This window comes from Natator depressus, chromosome 2, assembly GCF_965152275.1.
Source record: "Natator depressus isolate rNatDep1 chromosome 2, rNatDep2.hap1, whole genome shotgun sequence".
NCBI classification, from domain to species: Eukaryota; Metazoa; Chordata; order Testudines; family Cheloniidae; genus Natator; species Natator depressus.
The window spans coordinates 263,479,294-263,505,324 of NC_134235.1; the positions used below are offsets into that span (position 1 = coordinate 263,479,294).

Consider the following 26,031-nt stretch of genomic DNA (forward strand, 5'->3'; position numbering starts at 1 on the left):
CTGAGCTGAGAGAGCTTTACCGCGCCCTTGCCCGCGGCTGATCTTTAGGGACTCTGCAGCCCCAGAGTGGCCAGGGCACAGGCAAAGACCCAGCTCCAAACTTTGGCCAGGCCTGGTCACTGGGCTGCGGTGCCTTACTCCTGTGTCCATGGCAATGGGTACTTCAGCCTGGCGCCAGCCCCAGCCTGGCAGCCACTGGCACCAGGCAATGCCCCACCCCAGAATTGCCCCTCGATTTTGCTCAGCTTTGTGGTGGGTGGGTGGCTCCCCATGCTGTGGAGTTTTCTTGAGGGAGACTCGGAGCTTTGCTCCCAATTCCTGGCTACCCATCCGCTCAGTCCTGCATCTGTCTGGTTCCCAGCGGTGCCCCCAGGGCTGCCTTTGCCCACCTCTTGCCCTCAGCTCTGCGCCCCTGCTGAGGTGTTTGCAGTGACTGCTGCCCCTGCAGGCTTCAGGGAGTGACCAGGCGGAGCAAGCCACAGGGTCTGTGTCCCTGGCTTCCCCCTCAAGGGTCTCCCTGGGGGGCTTGGCCAGCTCTGTGGGCAGAAAGCAGCTCTCCCCTCACAGCCCAGGCTGGGCAAGGTCCCCTCCCCTGTCAGAAATGCAGCCAGATAGTTTCCCTCCCCTATCTCCAGGACTTGGATGGCAGATTGTACCACCCGACCCGCCACTCTCCTAACTATGGAGCTCAGCCGCCTCCCCCCTCAGCTCGTGGATGGAGGGCATCGGCTCTGCCCACCCCACACAAGGGCTGAAGGGGTAAATTAGACCAATTAACCTGTAGACCACACCTGGAGGAGAGCCAGGGGATGCTAAGGCCTAACTTACTGATGAAGCCCAGCTGAGGGAGGAGCTGGGCTGGGTTTATAAAGCCAGGAAGCTGGCAGCAGAAGGGGGCTGCAGTCACTCCCAGGGAGAAGCACTTACAGTGACTCCCTCTGAGGAAGTTAGAGCTGGTTCACCCAGAGAAGAGGGGGACCAGAAGCTGTAGGAAAGAACAGCAAGGGCTGTGGGACAGCAGACCGGTCGGCCCTGGTTTCCCTACCGGTTGCTGGGGAAGTGGCACCATCAGGACAGTGTCGGAGAGGACTGCCTGGGACTGGCTGTGTGGAAGGACTTTGGGTAACCCCCAGAAGGGGAACTACGTAGTGACCTCGCCAGAGGGCCGAGTCCGGAAGAGGTGGCTGCAGTTCCTGGAGCGAGGAGCTGCAGGGTGAAGATACCACCCGTGGAGGGTGCAACGCCTGGCAGAGCTAATCCCCAGGATGAGCAGGAGAAGGCACCACCAGCAGTGAGTGCACCCTGGCAACACAGAGACGCTCCCCTGCTGCCCACCAGGCCTGGCACCAAGCCCCCCTCAGCCAGGAGCTAGGGGTAACAAACCAAATCCACGAGCGTGACAAGCAATTTCTGCTGCGTGCCCCAGACAGCAATCAGGGCCCCACTGGACAGTCCCTGCCCAACTGAGCTCATGAGCCATCTCCACGCCTGCTCCTGCTCCCCAGCCCCACTGTCTCTGCGTTGCCTGTTAAGACAGCTGGCACCCGGGACAGGGATGTCAGTACCACAGGTTCAGGGAGCCGGGGGGTCAACCTGCTGCCCACAGCAAGCCTATCTCTGCCCTGCCTAGGAGATCCTGGGTCAGGGATGGGGAAGAGGGAGCAGCCTGCACAGCTCAGGGAGGCTCTGCTCCACCCTCCCTCTGCACCCAGTCATTTCAAGCTGGGGAGGGAGGGAGGAACAGGCCCCTGTTGAGCTGCCCCCTCCTAAGCGGAGGGGAGGGCCTCCCGGGCTGCAGGAGGAGCAGAGGTGGAGAATTGCTGGGGGCTGCAGAGCCAGAGCCGACATCTGGAGTCGAGGGGGCAGGAGAGGCACAGAATCAGCTGATGCGGGGACAGAGTGGTGCAGAATGAATGGAAGTAGAGCCGGGGACACAGGCAGGTGGGGACAAAATTAACTCCTTGCAATTGTGCTTTGCAGGGAGAAGCTAGCAGCCCTCCTGCCATGGCTGTAATTGGTGTGATTTCACCCAAACGGGACATTAACTCCATTTTTTGCTCCAACGCTACTGGCAGGTACGGCGGGAACTTCTGAGCAGGTCCCTCTCGGTCCCAGCTTCCCCACTCTGTGACCATCTCGCCGTGGACCCAAGCAGATCTCGCCGATTGTTCTCAGCGCCAAGCCTCTGCTTCCCACCCTGGAGGGCTCCTCAGAGACTCCCCAAGACGGGTGTGAAGAAGGAAACGCCCGGCTCACAGCACTAGCCAGGCAAAGGGCTTGAGTTTCGTCTTTAATTACAGAAGGACATTAACATTCAAATGCCCCTTCGCTTGGGGGTCCCCTGCTGTGCCCCCTCCCAGGTGGAGAACAGAGACACCCCACCCCCACCCCTTCTGGCTCACCCAAGTTCTCGCTGGACCAGTGCTGGGTGCCCTGGCCAGCGACTGGGGAACTGAGCAGGCTGAGAAGCCCGCTTCCAACCCATCTCCAGCACCGTTTGAGAACACTGTTTATGGCACCATTTGGCTCAGGGGAACGGTATTATCCCCCTTTCTAGTTTAGGAATGATTCACAGATGAGTCCTAACCCCATCTCCTGCCTGGTCAGCTCTCCAGACAGTGTTAAGGGCTTGTCTCGCAGCTGCTGTTTGATGGACAGGCTGAGGGCAGCTGCACCCAGTGGTGTCCCTGCCCATGCCCATAAGGACTGGGCTGTCTGAACCGCACCCTGGGCTCTCATGGCACGTCTGGGTCAGAAGCAGGTCTCGCTGCAGGACACTCAGGCAGATTCTCTCCTGTGGCTTTGTGTGGCTTCCCAGTTCTCTCTCTCCTGTCCCGTCCGTACACTGGAGTGCGGGATTGAGGGCGACTGGCAGAGCTGTGTGGGTGGGGAGCCCCGAGCGGGCATGGCAGGGCCAGGCTGAAGGGAGGATCTAGAGAAGGACTGCAATGGCTGGCTGTCGGGAATGAAGGGCACCAGCAGAGCTGGTGGGGGAGGGAGCCCTGTGCTGGATTAGCAGGGGGCTGCAGGTCGGGTCTGAAGTGCATGAGCAGAACCAGGGTGACCTGGAAGGACTGGAATACGGGGATGGGGTGGGGGCAGGGAATTGCAGAGCAGTGTATGTGGGGGAGCCCGGGGCTGGGATAGCACAGCAGGGAGGGGGGTTACAAGCTGGCACTGAGGGCACAGCATCTGCCCGCACTTTGTCCAGCTCACAGCAGAGCAACTGGTCCCTCGGCGTGGTGAGCCCTGCGAGTCACTAGTCCCCCACAGCTAGAGGCAGGCTGCCTGCTGGCTCAGGGGGTCATGCACAGCCCAGGCGCTGCCCCTGTCCCTCTGCAGGGGGGCAGCGTGGGTACGCTCATGCCTCAGGAGATGCGTCTTCCTGCTGAAGCTCTTGCCACACTGGGTGCAGATGTAGGGCCGGTGGCCCGTGTGCACGGCCTGGTGCCGGACCAGGTTGGTCTTGGAGCTGAAGCGCTTGCCACACTGGGTGCAGCCGTGGGGGCGGGTGCCGGTGTGCACAGCCTGGTGTCTCACCAGGTGGGACTTGCGGCTGAAGCCGCGGCCACACTGCTCACAGATGTAGGGCCGCTTGCCGGAGTGGGCCTTGGTGTGGGCGATGAGGTTGGGCCGGGAGCTGAAGCTGCGGTCGCACTCGGGGCAGGCGAAGGGGCGCTCCCCAGTGTGGACGCGGCGGTGCCGCACCAGGTGCTGGTTGTGGGTGAAGCTGCGGCCGCACTCGGGGCAGGCGAAGGGGCGCTCCCCGGTGTGCGTGCGCTGGTGCGTGGTCAGGTTGGGCTTGTGGCTGAAGCTCTTCTCGCAGTAGGCGCAGGCGTAGGGCTTGAGGCCCATGTGGCTGCGCAGGTGGGCAGTCAGGTGGCGCTTGTCGCTGAAGCCGCGCCCGCACTCGGCGCAGGAGAAGGGCCGCCCCTCCCGGTGCAGCCGCTGGTGTGACGTCAGGTTCTTCTTCCAGCTGAAGCTTTTGCCGCACTCGGAGCAGGTGAAGGGTTTCTGCTCCGGCGAGGTCCCCGGGGATGGCGTTGCCACCCCTGGCAGCCTGCAGGGGGCACTTGTCTCCAGCTCGGCCAGTTCCCCCGGCACCGGCACCGGCTCCGGCTCCGGCTCCGGCTCCAGCTCCGTGTGCACGCGCTGGTGCCGCACCAGATGCTGCTTGTGGGTGAAGCTGCGGGCGCACTGAGCGCACTGGTAGGGGCGCTCCCCGGTGTGGATGCGCTGGTGCCGGATCAGGTGCGTCTTCTTGCGGAAGCTCCGGCCGCACTCGGCACAGGGGAAGGGTCGCTCCCCGGTGTGCGTCTTCTGGTGCGATCCCAGGTGGATCTTCTGGCTGAAGCAGCGGCCGCACTGGGCACACTGGTAGGGACGCTCACCCGTGTGGATGCGCTGGTGCCGTGTCAGGTGGGCCTTCTTGCTGAAGCCCTTGCCGCACTGGGCGCAGGGGAAGGGCCGCTCCCCTGAGTGGGTGCGCTGGTGGGCCACCAGGTTGGGCTTCTGGCTGAAGCTGCGGCCGCACTCCCCGCAGGCATAGGGGCTCTCCCCAGTGTGCACCCGCTGGTGGAGCCTCAGCGTCAGCTTGTCCTTGAACCGCCGCTCGCACTCGGTGCAGCCGTACGGCTTCTCGGTCAGCAGCTGCCACTGCTGCAGGGCCAAGCCCGGGAGGTCGCTGTAGCTGCCGTAGTCCTCCAGGCTCGGCCTCTCCAGCTTGCACGCGCCCAGGTAGCCGTGGCCCCCGTCAGGGTGCAGCAAGCCGCTGCCCTGTAGCTGCCCCGACAGCAGCGCCTCTGCGCTGAGACTCGCGGGCCACTCCTCGTAGTCCTCCTCCACCTTCACTGTCCGGATGAGCCAGTCATCTGCCCGGGGTGGAGGGGAGAGAGAGATGGGGAATCAGACAGCCTGGCACGTCGGGTAACCCACTGAAGCCACAGACCCCCAGCCATCGGCCAGCCACGTTCCTGGCTTCTTCAGGGACAGAACCACACCCAGCAATTCCAGTACCTTCCCCTGCTGAGCCACCGGTGCGGCTCCCGCGGCCCAGCGAGTCCTGGGAACCGGGGCCAGGGATGTGAACGGGGCCCACAACACGCACGCCTGAGTGGTCCCCTCGCTGGCCAAGGGCTGACTGGGCTGGGGAGACTAAGCGCCTCTCACCACAGGGCTGGGGCACATTGGCAGCGGATGGTGCCAGGGAGTTTGCTTGGCTGCTCAGGCTGCCCCTGCTTGGCAGATACAGTGGGAGAGGGGGGGGTCTCACCTGAGCAGCTGCTCTCAGGGCCTTTTTGTCCTTCCAGACCCCTCTGCTCCCCGCCACCACGCTGCTGCTCTCGCTCACCTTGCGGAACGATCTCGGGCTTGGGAACTATGGATCCTGTCCGAGGGGGAGAGAGAATGAAGCCCAGATTCCCGCACGCTTCAGGAAGTGTCACAAGCAGCCCAGGAGTGGCTGGCTGCACCTCCCTCCATCTCCTAGGGTTTTATAAAGTCACCCATCACCCGTGGCATCAGGGCACCGGAAGGGCAGCAAATCCTGGCTCTGGCAGACCAAGAGGAGAGGGGAGTTCCACTGCCCCGCCCTGCGAATGCCATCAGAGGCTCCCTCCTGCGTTCAGCACGGGGCTACCAGTCGCTGGCAGCGGCACTCGGAGAGAGGCAGCCCCATAAGCAACCACGACCCGAACCAGGAAGGGTTTTGTTGGGCCACAGCAATTGCTCAAAGGGCCTGCAGCCAGGGACAGGCAGCCAGCACCAGTGCCACGAGCTCACGGCTCTATGCGGGGGCTGCTACAGTCTCCAGCTCAGCCCCCGGGAGACACCTGCCAGGCGCGAGAAGGGCTCCTGCTTCCCACAGGAAGGAACGCAAACCTCGGGCCGAGTACCAGCGATGACAAGTCGTCTTGGCAACAGCTGCGGCTGGGGTTCAGCAGGCCCTCCAGGCTGGCAGAGCAACAACCGTGCCCGGAGCCTCCTGCCGCTGACACGGCACAAGCACTGGTCAGCCCACGTCCTCACTCTGCTTCCAGGACCTGGAGCATCTCGCCTGGGAAAGAGCCCTCCCCTTGCCCCTAACTGACCTGGGCTGGCGCTGCCAGGGGCCTCCCTCTCCTCTGCCTCCCCAGGAGCCTTGGCACAAGGCTCTTCGGCTTGCTCGATACGTGGGACAATCTCAGGTTTGGCGACGGGGGACCCTGCATGAGACACAACAGAGGCTGCTGGCCACGTGCAGGGCAGGCCTGTCCACCGCTGGCTCTCGGGCACAGCAAACCCAGTCGCCCCAAAGCTGATGGAGGGTATGTTTAGGAGAGGAGTCCGGATAGGGCCGTAGTCCCTGCAGAGACAATACTCCTGCACAGTGCCACTGGACTGGGGTCGCAATGGCTTCTGGAAGCAACAACTCCTGCATGAGCCATGCACCAGAGGGCCTGCCTGTTCGCAGCCAGGAGAGAGCCCCTGACACTGCAGGTGCTCCATTCACCAGCCCCCAGGGAATTTAGGGGGAGGTGCCCCTCGCTGGCTCTTCCCGGAGCACTCCCTGTGCAATGCGGGGCACACCCGGCAGGTGGGGGCTGTTTTTACCCAGAGCAATCATGGCATCATAGTTCTCCCTCATTCTGGTCTTGTGCTGCTCCCCGTGCTGCTCTGCCACTGCTCCAGAAGAGAAGGGAGGTCTGGTCCGCACACCTCGCTGGGACCTGCAACAAGAGATACCTGCCCATCAGAACACGCGGCTGAGTGAGCAGCATGCCTAGTGGGCATACCCCAGCGGATCCCAGGGGCTTTGGAAACGTCCCCGTGGGCTAATCCACTTCAGCTCTGGGGCAGCATCACAGTCAGGGCTTGGTGCGCTCTGGGAGAAGCTGGGCCTACATTCTGCAGCCTCTGGTGGAAAGTCTGCAGCAGCTTCAAGAACATTCAGAAAGGGAGATTTCTGTGGACGCAGGGATGAAGCTAAGCAGCGTAGCTCCACGCTCTGTGTTTGGATGTTAAATCCGCTTTGCCTCACGCTGTCCTCACACCCTCCATTTTCAACGTGCTGTTGAATCCTGGAACGAAACTACAGAACAGCTTTGCAGACATCTTCTTCCAGGAGCAAGCTGAAGGTCTCGGCCACTGGGGGAGGGGCAACTGGCAGCTGGGAAGGGGTGGAAGATTGATTGACAGTGTGGGGTCAACACATAGGCTGGATGCTTCTGCCCAAATAGTTAGCACTGTTGGGTTATTACTTGCTATCTGTAGGGTTCAGAGTTAACATCCCATTGAGATGAATGGGGCAATCCACACCCCTCCAAGCTAATGTCCCTTGGCTCAGGCAGACATCCCTGCACGGCTTACACTGGGCTCCAACTTTCAGCATCTCATTTGTTGCTATGAGGGCAAGAATCATTTTTAAAGTAGGGCTGAGCAGTTAGAGCCCAGATCTGCTCACAGGGCGGATGGTACGATTGGGACCCTTGTCGTGCCTTAGATGTTCATCTTCAGGCTTGGCTCCTGGCTGCTAGTGACACCTTTATCATTAGGATGCGGGATCTGCTTGCAGCCCTGCCCCCATCTTCTGGTAAATGAACACTCTCGCTGGCATTAAACAAGGGACCGTCCCCCAGTATCGTGTGCGGAGGCATCACGGGGAGAGCAGACAAAACCCGCCTGCTGGGGCACAGTGATTCAGCTGGCGCTCTGCTCCCTGTGTGCCCCATGCTCCTTCGCGTACGTCTACACTGCAATAAACCCGGGGCGCCGAGGCTCAGGCCCGGGGCAGAGAGCTCAGGCTGCAAGGCCATAACACCGCAGTGCAGCTGTTCTGGTTCAGGCTGGAGCCCAGGCTCTGGGACCCTCTCACATTGCAGGATCTCAGAGCCCAGGCTCCAGCCCAAGCCTGGATGTCTATACTGCTATTTCACAGCCCGAGCCTGGGCCAGCCATGCTGCAGGCCTTTCACCGCGGTGCACACGTACCCTTAGTGTCTCCTTTCTACTCCTGAGCTGGGTCGGCTCCGCAGGGCCGAGAGGGGGGGCTGCGTCCTATTCTGGCTCCTGCTCTGGGCTCTCCATTGGCAGTGATGGTAGGCGAGGGGGAACGACCCAGCGGGGCTGTCAGAGCCCAGGCGGGGTTTGCGGGGCTGGCAGCTCGGGCTCTCAGCGCACACGGTCTGGGGCTGGCCTTGTCTCCTTGGCGTGCTAGCACGTGGCTGCGGAGGACAGCTTGGTGGGCTGCGTAGAGGTGGACGTGTCCTGTCGGGTCCTACTCCTCCCAGCTGCGTTTGGACACGCTAAGGCTCTATGGTGAAGACAAGGCTAGTGAGATGGGGGGCCACGGTGTTCTCGCGGAGGCCTCAGTCATGGGCACAGCACCTTAGCTAGCAGGTGCCAGCTTCCCCAATAGCCACAGCTTTACCTCTCCCCATGACTCCCGTTAACCCCTTCCTAGCCCTGTTAGCTGGCTGTGGTGTCCCCTGAGCTCACAGGGCTTCATGCCCCACTCCAGACAAGGCACGAGTAGCTCTTCACTCTGTGCCCGAGACCAGCAACATTGCCTGGGCTCCTGCTGGTGTCTCCCTCCAGCAAGGAATCCCACCCCAGGGCTCAACCCTACTGAGATTGTCCCAGCAGGGGCCATCCCTCTTCCCCCTGCCCATGCAGTCTCTCCCCTGCCCTCCCCCAGCTGCCCAGCCCTTCCCTCTCTCTGGGCTGGCTTTATCACCTCCCCTTCCCCTGCCACATGGCCTGGCCTCCCCCCCTGCACAGACCCTCTCCCCCCCTCCTCTGCAGAGACCCTCTTCACCCCCTCCCCTGTTGCAAGGCCTCCCCTCCCGCACAGACTCCCCTCTACCCCTCTGCACAGACCCTCTTCCCCCCCCCTTCCCTCCTCTGCACAGACCCTCTTCCCCCCCCCTTCCCTCCTCTGCACAGATCCTCTTCCTCCCCTGCTGCAAGGCCTCGCCTCTGCACAGACCCTCTTCCTCCCCTCTTCCCTGCTGCACGGCCTCCCCTCCCCCCACTCTGCACAACCCTTCTTCCCCCTCCCCTTCCTGTACAGCTTCCCTTCCCCTCCCCTCCCCTCAATTCTTGCTTCATCTCGCCTTCCTCTTCCTGCATCGTCTCTCCCCCTCCCCCAGCTCTGCCTAGAGTCTTCCCTCCCTCCCCCCCATGATCCTGCTGTCTCCCTAGAACTTCTCCCCCCCTTTTGCCCCTCTCCTCCTCTCTAATCTCCCGCCCCTCCCTAGGTGGTTTCCCCCCCCCGTCCCATTGTTAAGCCCTTCCCCCACCGCCCGCGAGCAGAGCACAGGACGCAGCGGGGGACTCAGGAGTCCCCCCCCCCGTGCTGCTGCATCAAAGAGGGGCAGGAAGTGGCCCCCCCCCAGCACATCCCAGCGGCGCTGAGCTCTCCGCGCCCATCACCGCAGCGTCGGGCGCCCCCCGCTCCAGCTTGCCCCGGGCGCAGTTCGGCCCCACGCGTGTCTTACCTGCGCGGCAGCCCCCACGGCCACGCGTGGTCCGGCTCCCCGGCGCAGCCCCCGCTCCGCCGCAACGGGACCGCGCCCGGGGAGGAGCCTGGTCCCGGGACGGGCTGGGGGCTGAGGGGCGGCGGGGCCCCCTGCTCCCTCCTGCCGGAGGCGCGCCAGCCACGAGCCGGGCTCGGAGGCGCTGGGCAGCCCGGCGGGGGAGCGGCCGGGCACCCTGGGAGCTGTAGTGTTCCTGCGGGTACCCGCGGGGCCCGCGGCAAGGAGGGGACTACATCTCCCAGCAGCCAGCGGGCGGGGACCGAGCAGCCAGCTGGCCGGGGCGCCGGAGAGAGGGGCCCGAGCCCGAGCCCGGCGCTGCCACACCTGGGGTCAGCCTCGGCCGCCCCCGGGCCGCCCTGCTGCCTTTCTCCCCGCCTGGGGGCAGCCAGGCCCTCTGCCTCGCTAGCCCCATGTGCCGGGGGTGTTGGAGCGGGGGTCCCAGGAGGTTCGGGACACAAGGGGGCAGAGGTCATGTCTTCTACTGGGCCGGCTTCGGGGGTGGGACAGACCCGCTTTCCAGCCACGCCGGGCGCTTCTTCGGCCGTGGGAAAGGGGCTCTGAGCGGAACCAAAACGCAGGGTTGTTTGGCGTAAGTCTTGCCCGGGCCCATGCAAGGTGGAGTTAAACCCTCTGCCGCCATAGGGCAAACAGTGGTCACTTCCCCCACGTTCTGCGAGACCCGTGTACGACACTTAGCCTGCTGGGGGCCTAGCCGGGAGCCCCGCAGTGGAGACACTCCCCACCCGGGGGAAGGGCGGCGAGCACAGGACTGGGGGCTCTGTCACTCTTGTGCAACGGGGAAAATGCCCCGATTCAATCATTGGCCTAACTAGCCAGAGCAGGACTGCCCACCGACGCCAGGGCAGAGTCACCCCTGGGTCTGGGGATTGACCCTGTGTCCATTTGTCATCTCTGTCCCTCAGCCGGTGGCAGGCTGCTCTGTAGTGCCAGGCTGGCTGCCAGGATCAGGTCCCCTTTTGCGACAGGACTCCTGACTGTCTGAGCTATTTTCTCTGTGGTCTCCCTCCTAGCTCGGACACTGCAGCATAGCGCCTCTGTCATGCTGGCTCTCCTTCCTGCGTCCGGGCTGTGCTTTGCGCCTCCCGATTTCCAGCTCTAGTCTGGTCAGTGACTCGGCGCTTGGCAAGAGGCTGCCTTAGTTCCTACTTCAGGGTGGTGAGGGGCGGCCGTGGCCCCGCCTTGCAGAGCGGCTGGGAGGATGTTGGTAAATGGCTGTAAGGCAGGCCCGGCTCTGGCAAGGCTGCCCTGGCATCCTGTCCCCTCCAGGACCTAGCTACACTGCTCTGCCCTTCTGGGGGAGCCTCTTGGGGAATCGGGGTGTCTCCCCCTCCTGGGCTCTCATGCACTAGCCCAGTGGTGCTGTGGTTTGGTGGCAAACGCACCAGGGGAATGTTTTTGGTTAAACTCCCTTTTCCACGGCACTTCAGACCGTTCCTGGAATAGTTCTATTCGCCACGGGCTTTGGGGAAGGCTTCTTTTTCACACCCTAAACAGCGAGCTAAATTTTCCCCGACAGGGTCCCTTCCATGTTAGCCCAGAGCTGGGCAGGGGCACAGCCTGGTGTTGGCAATGCCCACCGCAGAAGCTCAGCAGTGGAGGGAGTGATTCCGGCATGGCTGGATGGAGGACAGAGATCATGCCTAATCCTTAGCGGTAGCTTACCGGCCCCTGGACATGCCATTGGCCACAGCTGTTCTCTGGCTGTAGCCAGCTCAGCCTGTGCTGTGACTCGGAGGCAGCCAGCTCCAGGGCAGGTTAGTACCTGGGGGAGCTCCCCAAGGAGCACCGAGGGGCCCTCAGAATTGGTGCTGGGGACTCAGGATGGGGGAAGCAACGTGCTGGGTGGTGCTGCCTTTTGGATGAGACCCAGACAGCACCAGGATCACGTTCAAAATCAGGAATCAGATCCTCCCAGATCAGGAGATGGTAAAAAAAAAAAAAAAAGATTAAAGCATGTTGTTTGGTCTGTCTTGTGTGTTTTGAACTCCTGCTGCCTCCATGTGTGTGTGCGTGTGTGTATGACAGAGAGAGAGAAGGAGAACTGGTGTTGCCACTAGCTAGTGAGAAATATGGCAGGCCTGGAGGGAGTGGAGCTGCCTGCGCTGCTGGGCTCTTTCTGCTCCCTACTTCCCCCACTCCCCATGAGAGCGGTGTCAGCTGTTCCCTCTCCCCCTCCCCTACCCCAAAACTCTTCCTGGCTGGCGAAGGGGGGAAGAGTGTGCTGTGTGTCTCTGCAGCAGTCCTGATTGGCTGCTCTTCCCAGGAGGCGGGGAAGTGGGGAAGGCAGCCAATCACAGAGAGGTTCCCTACCCCAGGCCGTCAGAAAGGCGTGAATGGGGGAGTTTCTGGCCGCACTGGGGCATTGGATCCAGCAGGGGCTGACTTTGCGTCACCTGCCGTCAATGCACAAGAGTTAGCCACACAGAATGCGCGCCCCCAAGATTCAGAGCCCCTGTGCGCTCCTCGGGGCGGACTCTGCGTATCCTCTGCTCTCCCTGGAGGGGCGGGGCGGATTCCATCCCTTCCTGTCCCGTTCCCCCCACCCCCAACTAGACAGGACAGGCAGCATTCCCACTCCCACTGTGTGCCCCCTGCACTGGCTCCTATTCCCCGCCTACACCCGGCATTCACTTATCCCCCATACTCCCCTCCTTTCCCCTCACATCCGCCCTTTCTACCACGCCACGTTCCCCTGCAATCGCACGTTGTCTTCTCCCATCCCCCTTTCCTGCTTCCTACCTCCCCCGGGCACCCCAGACATCCCTGTCCTGCCAACTTCCGCACTGTGGGGGTGAGTCTCCAAATCCTTGGGTTTCAGAGTAACAGCCGTGTTAGTCTGTATTCGCAAAAAGAAAAGGAGGACTTGTGGCACCTTAGAGACTAACCAATTTATTTGAGCATAAGCTTCTGTGAGCTACAGCTCACTTCATCGGATGCATACTGTGGAAACTGCAGAAGACATTATATACACAGAGGCCATGAAACAATACCTCCTCCCACCCCACTCTCCGGCTGGTAATAGCTTATCTAAAGTGATCACTCTCCTTACAATGTGTATGATAATCAAGTTGGGCCATTTCCAGCACAAATCCAGGTTTTCTCACCCCCCCCCACACACACACACAAACTCACTCTCCTGCTGGTAATAGCCCATCCAAAGTGACCACTCTCCTTACAATGTGTATGAAAATCAAGGTGGGCCATTTCCAGCACAAATCCAGGTTTTCTCACCCCACCCCCCCGCCCTCCAAAAACCACACACACAAACTCACTCTCCTGCTGGTAATAGCTTATCCAAAGTGACCACTCTCCTTACAATGTGTATGATAATCAAGGTGGGCCATTTCCAGCATAAATCCAAGTTTAACCAGAATGTCTGGGGGGGGGGGGGGTAGGAAAAAAGAAGGGGAAATAGGCTACCTTGCATAATGACTTAGCCACTCCCAGTCTCTATTTAAGCCTAAATTAATAGTATAGACTCCAACACCACTTTCTACAAGCCATTACCCTCTGATCCCACTGAGAGTTACCAAAAGCAACTACAGCATTTGCTCAAGAAACTCCCTGAAAAAGCACAAGATCAAATCCGCACAGACACACCCCTGGAACCCCGACCTGGGATATTCTATCTACTACCCAAGATCCATAAACCTGGAAATCCTGGGCGCCCCATCATCTCAGGCATTGGCACCCTGACAGCAGGATTGTCTGGCTATGTAGACTCCCTCCTCAGGCCCTACGCTACCAGCACTCCCAGCTACCTTCGAGACACCACTGACTTCCTGAGGAAACTACAATCCATCGGTGATCTTCCTGATAACACCATCTTGGCCACGATGGATGTAGAAGCCCTCTACGCCAACATTCCACACAAAGATGGACTACAAGCCATCAAGAACACTATCCCCGATAATGTCACGGCTAACCTGGTGGCTGAACTTTGTGACTTTGTCCTTACCCATAACTATTTCACATTTGGGGACAATGTATACCTTCAGATCAGCGGCACTGCTATGGGTACCCGCATGGCCCCACAGTATGCCAACATTTTTATGGCTGATTTAGAACAACGCTTCCTCAGCGCTCGTCCCCTAACGCCCCTACTCTACTTGCGCTATATTGATGACATTTTCATCATCTGGACCCATGGAAAAGAAGCCCTTGAGGAATTCCACCATGATTTCAACAATTTCCATCCCACCATCAACCTCAGCCTGGTCCAGTCCACACAAGAGATCCACTTCCTGGACACTACAGTGCTAATAAACAATGGTCACATAAACACCACCCTATACCGGAAGCCTACTGACCGCTATTCCTACCTACATGCCTCCAGCTTTCACCCTGACCACACCACACGATCCATCGTCTACAGCCAAGCTCTGCGATACAACCGCATTTGCTCCAACCCCTCAGACAGAGACAGACACCTACAAGATCTCTATCAAGCATTCTTACAACTACAGTACCCACCTGCGGAAGTGAAGAAACAGATTGATAGAGCCAGAAGAGTACCCAGAAGTCACCTACTACAGGACAGGCCCAACAAAGAAAATAACAGAACGCCACTAGCCGTCACCTTCAGCCCCCAACTAAAACCCCTCCAACGCATCATCAAGGATCTACAACCTATCCTGAAGGACGACCCAACACTCTCACAAATCTTGGGTGAAAGGCCAGTCCTTGCCTACAGACAGCCCCCCAACCTGAAGCGAATACTCACCAACAACCACATACCACACAACAGAACCACTAACCCGGGAACCTATCCTTGCAACAAAGCCCGTTGCCAACTGTGCCCACATATCTATTCAGGGAACACCATCACAGGGCCTAACAACATCAGCCACACTATCAGAGGCTCGTTCACCTGCACATCCACCAATGTGATATATGCCATCGTGTGCCAGCAATGCCCCTCTGCCATGTACATTGGTCAAACTGGACAGTCTCTACGTAAAAGAATAAATGGACACAAATCAGATGTTAAGAATTATAACATTCATAAACCAGTCGGAGAACACTTCAATCTCTCTGGTCACGCAATCACAGACATGAGGGTCGCTATCTTAAAGCAAAAAAACTTCAAATCCAGACTCCAGCGAGAAACTGCTGAATTGGAATTCATTTGCAGATTGGATACTATTAATTTGGGCTTGAATAGAGACTGGGAGTGGCTAAGTCATTATGCAAGGTAGCCTAACCCCCCCCCCCCCAAGACGTTCTGGTTAAACTTGGATTATTGCTGTGCACATTGTAAGATGAGCTATTGCCAGCAGGAGAGTGAGTTTGTGTGTGTGGTTTTTGGAGGGGGGTGTGTGTGTGGGGGGGGGGTGGCGGTGGTGAGAAAACCTGGATTAGTGCTGGAAATGACCCACCTTGATTATCATGCGCATTATAAAGAGAGGTTTCAAAGAGGGATGGGCTATTACCAGCAGGAGAGTGAGTTTGTATGTGTGTCTGTGGGGGGGGCGGGGGGAAGGGTGAGAAAACCTGGATTTGTGCTGGAAATGGCCCTCCCTTGATGATCACTTTAGATAAGTTGTTACGAGCAGGACAGTGGGGTGGGAGGAAGTTTTGTTTCATGGTCTCTGTGTGTATATAATGTCTTCTGCAGTTTCCACAATATGCTATGCATCCGATGAAGTGAGCTGTAGCTCACTAAAGCTTATGCTCAAATGAATTGGTTAGTCTCTAAGGTGCCACAAGTCCTCCTTTTCTTTTTGCAAATCCTTGGGTGTGTCTCTTAATGCCCCAGCCCCTGGACTCAGGTGAGTTTCGTGAGAATCTCAGCTTTCATGGGGGAGAAAGGGAATGTTCTGGCCCTCCTGGCTGTGGAGAAAAGCTGGGGAGCGTGACCCGAGTTCCCCCTGCAGACTCTCACAACAGAGGGCCCAGCAGGGACCCCCACATTCATCATTTCTGAAGAATCTCATGATTTCGGGGGCCTGACTCATGGTTTTAGAACACTGGGGTTGGTGAGACCATGAACCCATCATCCTCCCTGCTGCCCCCACAGTCTCGTTCCCAATACTTCCCTGTTCCCCGGCCAGCCCCTCCTATGGCCACATCTTCCCTGAGAGCGATGTGGCATCTGCTTGGGAACAACAGGACGTGGTGCCCAGCGGTGCTGAGGGCTGTCTCATTGTAATGCATGAAGCTCAAATGGACGTGGTGTGACGAAGTGGGAGTGTGCTTAATGTTTCCTTTGAATAGTGTGGGGGTGCCTCAGTTTCCCCTAGGCAGTTCTTAAGTATCTAGGTGGTGGGGTAAGGGTGTATGATAATTGCAGAGCCCTAGAAGGCAGGTGTGTGCAGGGGTCTGAACACAGAGAATGGCCAACACCCTGTTTCCTGGCCACTGATGGCCTGGGCCCTTCCCCCTGCAAGGTGAGAGCTAAAGGGTTGGAGAACAAAGGAATCAGGTGACCTCCTGGCCTGGGAAAGGGACAAAGCCCAGAGGAGGAGGAGGGGCTGGAGGAAGTTTCAGTTTGGGGCTGGCTGGAGACATGGAGTGAAGTACAGACGTGGTTGTCTGGCTCACTGCCCCCCAAAATGGACCCAGCTGAGGGGTCCGGTTCTCTGCCCTACAAGCTCTGTGTTAGACCATGTTCCTGTCGTCTAATAAACCTTCTGTTTTACTGGCTGGCTGAGAGTCACGTCTGACTGCAGAGTTTGAGGGCAGGACCCTCTGGCTTCCCCAGGACCCCACCTGGGTGGACTCGCTGTGGGAAGCGCACGGAGGGGCAGAAGGGGTTGAATGCTCCGAGGTCAGACCCAGGAAGGGGGAAGCCGTGTGAGCTGTGTGCCCTGAAGACAGGCTGCTCACAGGAGGGCGACTGCCCCAGAGTCCTGACTGGCTTCATGGGGAGCAGTTCCAGAGCATCGCCCAGGGACTCCGTGACAACTGGTGGTAGCGGTGGGATCTACTGCACCCCATGGACGGCACTTCCTGCAGTAAGTGACTGGGGAGCAGTAAAACAAAGGGGGATTGACGGGGACTAGGCTTGCTGAAGATTCAGAGAGAGACGGTTTCAGGGGGCGGTTAACCCCTAGGATTGTGTGACCACAGAAAAGGACTTTTGCAGTAACAGGGTCCCCCGGGGGACTGCAGCGAGCGGTCCCAGGGGCGGAGGAGTCTGCCCCTCGACCCTGGCAAAGAGGTGGTGACGTCGAGAAGGGCTGGCACACTAGGGGTTCTCCCTGGAAACCGTGGGGAGCTGAGAGCACACAGGCCTGTGAGTCCACAACAACTTGGGAAGAGTGGAGTGATGGTCTGTCACCGTCTTCTTAAGAAGGACATTGTAACCCTGTGCAGAATGAGAGGGTTGAGTGTTGGAAAGTTCACCAAAGCAGAGTTAAACGTAAAGCTGGAGGAGGATGACCACTCTAAGGAACAGATTCCTGACCCCAGATGGGGCTATAGCAGGATCTGGGAGCAGCTGGAGTGGTAGCCAGGCATCCCCAAGACTCCTGTCCCCGACCAGACGGGGGTCTTCAAGATCGGGTTCCCCATCCGGGGATCGGAGACGGACGGGATTGGAGCTGAGTCCGAGAGAGCAAGAGGACTGTGAGAGACAGCGAGAGTCCAACAAAGAGCTGCAGAAGCAGCAGCAGCATGAACTGGCGGTGGGGGAGTGGAGAGGCCTAGGGGTCCCCCCAGGGTGAGTGGGGATAGAGCCTGGGGTGCCAGTTCCGCAGGGAACCTCGAGACTAAATTGCTGCCCCTGGTTAAGGGGGGGCGGGATGTGAATGCCCACCTCACTGCTTTTGAGCAGGCTAGCGATTTGAACCAGGGGGACCCTGCGGAAAAGCCTCGGTGTCTAGCTCCCTTGCTGGGTCCCAAGTGTCACGGAGTGTGGGGGAGTCCAGGCCCTGCACCCCTCTTCCTGGGATTCACTGAGACTCTCAGCCAGCCAGTAAAACAGAAGGTTTATTGGACAACAGGAACACAGTCCAAAACAGAGCTTGTGGGTACACCCAGGACCCCTCAGTCAAGTCCTTCTGGGGGAGCAGGGAGCTTAGACCCCCAGCCCTGGGGTTCCCTGTGTTCCTCCACCCAGCCCCAAACTGAAACTAACCCCACCCAGCAGGTTCCCTGCTGCAGCCTCCGTCCACATTCCTGGGCAGAGGTGTCACCTCCCCCTCCCCCTCCTGGCTCAGGTGACAGGCTCTCAGGTCTCCCGTCCCCAGGGCACATTCCCAGGTCAACACTCCCCCCTCCCTGCTGCGTCACATTGTCACACAAGGCCATAGACTCCGTCAACCCAATGGGTGGGGAGGTGGACAGGCTCCCACTCCTGACCCCAACCTATATGTCTGTGTGGAGTTTCCTGGGGTCAGGCCCCTCAGACCTCCAGTGGGAGGAGAAGGTGATGGTCAATGGGGAGACATTCCTGGGGTGGCGAGATCCTGGGACAGAGAACTGTTGTCAGGCCCTGGGTGGTGCAGCCTCAGATGCTAAGGGGTTGTGTGAGCTGGGTGAGGGTCCCAGGGACGAAGCCCCTCGCCCTGCCTATGGCCCAGATCCCTGTGCAGACCCAGGAGGGGTGGGGCTGGTTGGTCGTTGGGGTGCTCCAGGACACCAGCTGCGAGACCCTGTTGTGGGGTGATTGTGTGTCTTTGGGACAGGATCCAGGCCCTGCTCCTGTAACGGCCAAGGGTTTGAATTTGAATCCAGGGAACCAATCGGTGGAGAGGGAAATGGTCAGTGAAAATGCAGATGACCTGGCTAGCAGCAGGGAGGAGCTGCTAGGCTCAGATTACCTGCCTGCCTGTAACCAGACCCCTGGGGCTCCCCGCCCCCCTTGCGCACCGGAGAGGGGGCTCACGCTGGCTCTGATGCAGTGAGGAAAGCAGCGAGCTCGCTGCCTGCCCCCACTGCGACAGCAAGGGCAGCGCTGAGCACAGGGGGAGCTGAGACCCCAGCTGAGTGGGGGGAGACACAGGCAGGGCAGGGGATCTGTTGGGAGTGGCAAGGTGCTGGGTAAGGAAAGTCTGGACGAGCCTAGGCAGCCTTGTGAGCTGATGGCTTTGTCTAGTCAGCAGGGTGGGAAGGCGAGGAGAGTGGAAGATGAGTGTCCCTGGACCTTACCTGTTAGCTGGGTGGAGAAATGTGACAGGGAAGGAAACGTGCCTGTGTCTGTCAGGGGTATTGACTTGCCTGTGGAGGGAGTTACCCTGATCTCCAAGCAGTTGTCTGTGACCAGCCTTGTGTGCTGGGACAAGGGGAATGAGATCCCAAGCTGTGTGTCTGGTCAAGGAGAATGGTTCAAATCGCTAGCCGGCTCTTCTTTGTCTGTGGAGCAGACAGAAGGGGCCTTTCAGCCTGTGATGGATGAGGGTAGTGCAGTTGTCTCAGAGCTGGTTCTGGATTCAGCTAAAGCCAGGAAGGGAAGGGTCCTAAGTTTGTGTCTGCTCGGGAGAATGGCACTGTAACTAGGTCTCATCCAGTTAGTGTCTATGTAAAATCCCAGAGCCCAGACAATTCTGGTGCTTGAATTTTGCCTGTTACTAGTGTGTTGTTGGGAAAGGGTGTAGCAACTCTGTCTAATCAGAGTGAGATCCTAGCCAGGGCACAAGGAGAGCATGAAGGTGTGTGATTGTGTTACCTACTGAGGGTGTGGAAACCTGTAGCAAGAAGGAAAAGATTCCTGAACTTGTGTGTGGCAAAGGGAAGGAGAATGCATCTGACCTTTTATCTAGGAAGTCTGTAAGTTTGCCTGAAAGGGGATTGTGTAGGAATCCGCCGGATGGGCCAGAGGTAATTCTGGATGTAAGGGAGACCCAGAAAGAGTCTGTTGTTGCTCAGGAAAGTGTTCATCTAGAGCAAGCCCTCGTTAAAGAGGGTAAGAGCAGAATTTCTGTGAGGGGTGAATTGTTGCATAGAAAAGCCCCTAGGGAAAGGAATCCTCATGGAGTCTTTGCAAGCAGTTTACTGCAGCTGAAGGGTGTGAAAGTGATTTAATCAAGAAAGTTTCAGTTCCTAACAGCCAGAAATTTTCTGTTGTGAATGGATCGACTGACTTTCCTGTTGAAAGATCCAGTGTGGATAGCTTTGAGAAGGTCTCAGATGGAGTGAAAGCTGTTAAGAAAGTTAAACAGTCCTATAACCAAGTGGCTGAGTTTGCCCAGCTTGTTGGGGAGAAGACCCAATCCCAGTTTGACCCCCTGGGGTTTTGGGGGTGGCCAAAGGGCACGGGCCGCATAAACCTTCCGACATGCGGCCTGCGAGTGCTATCGACGACCCCCGACCTAAGGGAGGGCGTGAAACTGGAAGGGCCTGGTGTAACTCCCACCAAGGAATGGGAGAGATGCTGGGGTGTTGTGATTTAAACGCAAGGCAAAAAAAGCTTTTAGCAAGCAAGGGGGAAGGTTTGCCATGTTGGCTTTTTACCCTCTCTTTTATTCTTTCTTTACTTATGCGCATTACATACTTTAACCACAAAAGGAAACAACAAACGGAATAATATGACTTTGATTAATATTTTTATTTACCAGCTTTTATTTACCACATTTCTTGCTTAGGCCTTGAGCCCAGTCCAAGGAAGCTTCCCACGGTTCATGTCCTCTGGGCAACTTCCCATGGTCCATGTCCTTGGAAGGAGCAGTGTGTGCACTGCTCCTACACAACACTCAGGGTGTGCCCTGAATGTTCCCAGCTGCATGAGCCCTTCACTGGGGCATCCATGGGAACGCTGGTGGCTTCGAACTTCCCCAGGTCACCGGCTAAAGTGACTCCGCTCAGTTCAATCTCGAAGGGGTGAGAGATGTGACGAAGTGGGACTGTTCTTAATGTTTCCTCTGAATAGTGTGGGGGGGCCTCCGTTTCCCCTATGCAGTTCTTAAGTATCTAGGGGGTGGGGTAAGGGTGTATGATCACTGCAGAGCCCTAGAGGGCAGGGGTGTGCAGGGGTCTGGAGACAGAGAATGGCCGACACCCTGTTTCCTGGCAAATGATGTCCTGGGCCCTTCCCCCCTGCAAGGTGAGAGCTAAAGGGTTGGAGAACAAAGGGATCAGGTGACCTCCTGGCCCGGGAAAGGGGAAAGCCCAGAGGACGGGGGGCTGGAGGGAGTTTCAGTTTGGGGCTGGCTGGAGACATGAAGTACAGAGGTGGTTGTCTGGCTCACTGCCCCCCAAAATGGACGCAGCTGAGGGGTCCTGTTCTCTGCACCTACAAGCTCTGTGTTAGACCATGTTACTGCTGTCTAATAAACCTTCTGTTTTACTGGCTGGCTGAGAGTCACGTCTGACTGCAGAGTTTGGGGGCAGGACCCTCTGGCTTCCCCAGGACCCCACCTGGGTGGACTCGCTGTGGGAAGCGCACGGAGGGGCAGAGGATGCTGAATGCTCCGAGGTCAGACCCAGGAAGGGGGAAGCTGTGTGAGCTGTGTGCCCTGAAGACAGGCTACTCACAGGAGGGCGACTGCCCCAGAGTCCTGACTGGCTTCATGGGGAGCAGTTCCAGAGCATCGCCCAGGGACTCCATGACACGTGGTGCCCAGCGGTGCTGAGGGCCATCTGTGGCTTCTGCTGCCATTTTGGGGAAGGGCCAGACTTGGGGAGGTGAAGGCAGAAATCAGAAATTCACGAGAACCCTTAAAAAAACTCCCAACAAGCCGAGAGTGAGCCCCCTGGTAGCAGCGTGAGAGCTGGCAATGCTGGGCCGTAGGGGGTGTGCAGCCCCCGGCACCACGGGGCCCGATCTGCGAGTGGGACCTCTGGGTGCTGCTGCAACGCAGACAACAAATCACAGCAACCATTCGCCTGCCTTTGCATTGTGAGGGGTGAGTGAAAGTTATCAGCCACGGCTGGGCCCTGGGAAGCAGAGAATAGAGTGCAGCGTGCTCCAGCCACTTGCCCTCTCTGCATCTCACCCACCTCCTTCTGCCCATCGCCTGCCCAAAGTTGCCACCTGGCTGGTTTTTAAGCAGCCTGGCTGGTGAGCAGATTTCCTGGGCTGGCTTGGTTCCCTCGGACCACGCTGGCGTGCTCTCCGGGTCACCGCCCCACAGCTTGGGCTGCCACGCCGTGCCGGGACAGAGTAAGGAAAGTGATGAAAGAATGTAAAAATGCACAGACTGCCATGTGTGTTTGGGTGGCCGGCGGCCGGGTTTTGCCGGGGGTGGGGGTGGCCGGCGGCCGGTTTTTGCTTGGGGTGGGGATGGCTGGCAGCCAGGTTTTGGCAGCGGGTGGGGGGGGGACAGCAGCTAGGTTTTGTTGGTGTGGGGTGGCAAGTAGCCGGTTTGCCTCCGTCTGGGAGGAGGCCACCCTAGGGCTGGAAGCAGGACCAGCGCAGGGCCCTGAGGGCAGTTCTGCACCCCCTGGGAGGCTGGCGGGGATGCCAGGGGGTCTCAGCGAGCCACGTCAACCCACTGAATGCGCCCAGAGGGGCCTTACTGAGAATCAGGCCCTGGCGGGTCGCTAGGCAGTGGGAGAGAATACAGCCATGCCCAGCCGCCCCGGGATGATGGGCAGGGACAGACTGGGGAGAGGCAGGAAGGGGGCTAGGCTGTGGGGAGACACGGGGAGGTGAGCAGGCTTGGGGGGACCCATACGCTCCCCAGTTAATAGGGCTACACAGGGCTATACGGAGACGACTCAGGCAGGGCAAGGAGCAGACACATCTCTCTGCAGGGCCCTAGCGGCGCCTGGTGCTTTGCAGTCTCTCCCTGTCCTGAATTGCTTCCAGTCTCAGCTAATACGCCAGGCACTGAGGATGGAGCCTGGATGGACACTAGGGAGACTGCCCCCAGGAGGGAATTACTTACTAGATGCTGCCGTACTGGAGCTGGCCTGGCCTCTGCCCAGCTCAGTGTCCCATCTCCAGCTAGGGCCGGGACTAGCTGCTGCAGAGGAAGATGGGGGCAAATCTGGGCTAGCCAGCCCCTCGGGGAGCTCCTGGAGGAGCCCAGGATTGAGGGGTGGCAGCAGAGCTGTGGGTGGGAGTCCAACTCTGGACTAGTCTGCGGCTGGTGGTCGGCACTGAGGGATCTTACCAGAGCAGTACTTTTCTTTGGAGCCGTCCCTTCTGGGGTGAGCCCTGTGCGACCCAGACCCTGCCTGGGGGCGTGGTGAGCTTGGTCTGCCTGGGGGCACTCACTGTGCTTTGATTCTGTCCTTACCCTCTCCTTCTGCCCCAGAAGTCTGACCCTCTCCCCTCCCTTCACTGAATGAGGGGGCTGCAGGGGGGCAAAGTCCTGCTCCAGCCTCGGACATTCTTTGTGGGGATGAGCCAGAGCCCAGGACGTGAGGATAAGGCAGATCCGGGTCTGGGACGGGCGGCTGAAGGGGAAGCCAGCGGGGGCCGAGATTCCAGCCCAGCAGCTGGGAAATCCCCAGGCCACATCCTAGTTACACACACGAGCCCCTGGTCTGGGCAGGCAACATCCTGGAGAGCCCCCACGCCAGCACCAGCGCTCCCAGCTGCTGCTCCCCCACCCTGCCCACGAGGGGGGAGGTGGCACAGAGCTCTGCTTTCAGGGGCCTGCCTGCCTCCCCAAAGCCCCCAGGGGTGTCCTTCCCTGGGAAGCAGCTCGGTCCGGTGGTTAGAATAGGGGGCTGGGTGCCAGGACTCCTGGGTTCTCTCTGTGGTGCCAGGAAGGGAGTGTGATCTGGTGGGTAGAATAGGGGCTGGGCGTCAGGACTCCTGGGTTCTCTCCATGCTCCCAGGAAGAGAGTGGGCTCTGGTGGTTGGAATAGGGGCTGGGCGTCAGGACACCTGGGTTCTCTCTGTGGTCCCGGGAAGGGAGTGGGCTCTGGTAGGTAGAATAGGGCACTGGGTGTCCTGTTGGCAGGCGGCTGATCACTGTGTGACCTTGGCGGAGTCTCTGCCCTCCTGTGCCTTGATTTCCCTATGTGGGAGGTGGGACCCCTATATTTCCCTGGGGACTGGGGAGCTCCCTGTTTGCAAAGGGGGTGTGCACGTGTCCCCTGCTCCACACATGCTAATTGCAACGGGCTGTTGTTATCCTGACTGGGCCCCACGGCCCCTCGCTCAGAAGCTACCGAGGTGCAGCTTTGCATGCTGGGACTCGTAGCCTCTGTGGCCCACATAGCCCAGGACCTGTGGCCACGGCAGGTTACAGCTGAGGTCCAGGGAGGCTGCAGGCCGCGAGCAGGGAGAACTGGAGCCGTTAGCGACGGGAGAACAGCCTAGGTCCAGCTGGCTCCTCTGCCGAGCCCAGGGCATGGCTGGTCCCTGCACCCTTCCCTGGGGCCGCGCCCGATGACTGTCACGCACGGGGCCCCCATCCCACCCTGGAGACAATTGGCTGGCTGGGATCACTCTGGGGGCTCAGGCCATCCCATTCCTTGTCTCTGTTCCCCCTGGAGCTCCCCCGGACTGTTCCCTCCCCCCTCGGGGATCACACCCTTTAGGCAGCTCCCAGCCGGCCGTCACCAGTAAGTGCAGATGCCCCCTGCCCAGAGACACACAGGGCACAGGGCTCCGTACCCGCCGGCCAGGCCTTGGCTCATCCCCCCAAGTGTGTCCTGCGAAGTGTGGGCTGGAAAGACCCTGGCCCCCTGTGGCCGAGGGGAAGGTGGGGGTGGGGGGTTTCCGTCTGAGTGGGCAGAGCGAATCCACGCCGCAGCAGCTGTGTTTCCCGGGGAATTCTCCAATCCAGGCTCCTCCGATGGCTCCGAGTCCGGCTAAGCGGACAGGATATAAAGCCCTCCCTCCGGGCTGCTGCTGCCCCAGTCCAGAGGGGAAGAGCCACCCAGGGATGTGGCCCTAGGTGCAGGGAGCGGCTGCGGGGAAGGCAGACCCAGGTGAGAGCGCTGGGGCTTTGGGACTCCAGGAGACTCAGGTAAGGGGGTTTCGGGTGCGCGAGGGTCCTGCGGGCTTGGAGCAGTTAGGGGTGGAAAATCCTGGGGAGACTCCTGCCCGGCTCCCACCCCAAAGCCTCTGAAGCGAGGTGTGCGAGATCCCCACGCTGCAGCCCCCACTCTCATCCTGCCCAGCGTGGCTGTGGGCATCCAGTGTACTTCCTACCCCGGTATGAGCGTGGGGCAGAGCAGGGATCCGCCTGTCTCGGACTGCTGGTCAGAGGAAGCTGCAAAACACCGTGTGGCGGACAGTACTGAACTAGCCAGCCCCTAGACGAAGCTGCCTCCCCATAGCAGTTAGGGTTTGGCAGGAGAGTTTCTAGCCTTTCTAAATTCTTGTGCTATCTAACATAGCTGTGGATGTTATTCACATGAGTGTCTAGTCAAATCCTTCTTTGAACCCACCGAAGCTCTTGGCCTCAGAACAATCTTGTGGCAGTGGGTTCCAAAGGTTAACTATTGTCACAGAGTCCCCGGGCGATGCTCTGGAACTGCTCCCTACGAAGCCAGGCAGGACTCTGGGGAAGGCTCCTTTCTGGGAGCAGCCAGTCTGCAGGACACACAGCTCACGTGGCTTCCCCCTTCCTGGGTCTGACCTCGGAGCATTCAGTATCCTCTGCCCCTCCGTGCGCTTCCCACAACGAGTCTGCCGAGGTGGGGTCCTGGGGAAGCCAGAGGGTCCTGCCCCCCAACTCCGCAATCAGATGGGACTCTCAGCCAGCCAGTAACACAGAAGGTTTATTAGACGACAGAAACATGGTCTAACACAGAGCTTGCAGGTGCAGAGAACTGGACCCCTCAGCTGGGTCCATTTTGGGGGGCAGTGAGCCAGACAACCACGTCTGCCCTTCACTCCATGTCCCAGCCAGCCCCAAACTGAAACTCCCTCCCGCCCCTCCTCCTCTGGGCTTTGTCCCTTTCCCAGGCCAGGAGGGCACCTGATTCCTTTGTTCTCCAACCCTTTAGCTCTCACCTTGCAGGGGGAAGGACCCAGGCCATCAGTTGCCAGGAGACAGGGTGTTGGCCATTCTCTGTGTCCAGACCCCTGCACACCCCTGCCCTCTAGGGCTCTGCAATGATCATACACCCTTACCCCACCCCCTAGAGACTTAAGAACTGCACACGGGAAACTGAGGCACCCCCACAATATTCAGAGAAAACATTAAGAACAGTCCCGCTTCGTCACAACTATATCTGGTGTCTCTAGAAAAGCCAATGTTTCCATACCCCATGCTCTGCTGGCAGGGAAAGTCCCAGTCTGGAGCCCCTCTAGGGAGGGGAATATTCTCCATTGCTGGGTGGGAGCCAGCGGGGACTGTGCCAGTCTGGGCCTCCCGCAGTAAAGGGGGGCTGACCCCATCACACCCTGGGGCCCGGTGGAGGGGGCAGCTCTGCGATGGGCAGTGAGGTGCGGGATCAAGGTGCTAGCTTGCTGGCTGAGACGTGTGTGAGCGCGCTGCACACGCTGGTGTGGGCGTGTGATTCCCAGCTTGGGCAGACTCCCACGCTAGCTCTGCTCAAGTACGTGCCCACGGGGTCAGGCGGGGCGGCTGGCCTGGCCCCTCACCGTGCCGCCGCTCCACACGGCTGTTCTTAGCTCTCTCGCTCCAGCCCAGCGAGCGCCTCTGACCCCCGAGGATTGGCACCTCCCAGCTGGTGCACAGACG

The 26,031-nt window shown here is 59.3% G+C and overlaps 1 protein-coding gene across 3 annotated transcripts; it reads right to left on the reverse strand.

The window, feature by feature from the left end:
* Positions 1-2,385: 2,385 nt before the first annotated feature.
* ZNF467 (zinc finger protein 467) lies at positions 2,386-9,614 on the reverse strand. Of its 3 annotated transcripts, XM_074946586.1 has the most exons (6): positions 9,476-9,614; positions 7,968-8,289; positions 6,592-6,707; positions 6,090-6,203; positions 5,273-5,386; positions 2,390-4,871 (listed from the first exon to the last, which is right to left on the reverse strand). In XM_074946586.1, the coding sequence occupies exons 3-6, from the start codon at positions 6,623-6,625 to the stop codon at positions 3,274-3,276; spliced, it is 1,860 nt and encodes a 619-aa protein (XP_074802687.1). In that variant the 5' UTR covers positions 6,626-6,707; positions 7,968-8,289; positions 9,476-9,614; the 3' UTR covers positions 2,390-3,273. The 3 variants fall into 3 exon arrangements, with proteins under 3 accessions (XP_074802686.1, XP_074802688.1, XP_074802687.1); XM_074946587.1 differs by lacking the exon at positions 6,090-6,203 and having other exon boundaries at positions 2,388-4,871; XM_074946585.1 differs by lacking the exons at positions 6,592-6,707; positions 7,968-8,289; positions 9,476-9,614 and having other exon boundaries at positions 2,386-4,871; positions 6,090-6,567.
* Between the last annotated feature and the right edge of the window lie 16,417 nt (positions 9,615-26,031).

Bases quoted from the DNA above. Each gene is read 5' to 3' on its own strand.
- ZNF467 (XM_074946585.1), bottom strand. From the start codon at position 6,486: ATGGAGCACCTGCAGTGTCAGGGGCTCTCTCCTGGCTGCGAACAGGCA. The intron at 5,387-6,089 runs GTCAGTTAGGGG...CCCCTCGGACAG, and splicing joins CCCTGGCAGCGCCAGCCCAG to GATCCATAGTTCCCAAGCCC. The intron at 4,872-5,272 runs GTGAGACCCCCC...CACCCCGGGCAG, and splicing joins CCCTGAGAGCAGCTGCTCAG to ATGACTGGCTCATCCGGACA.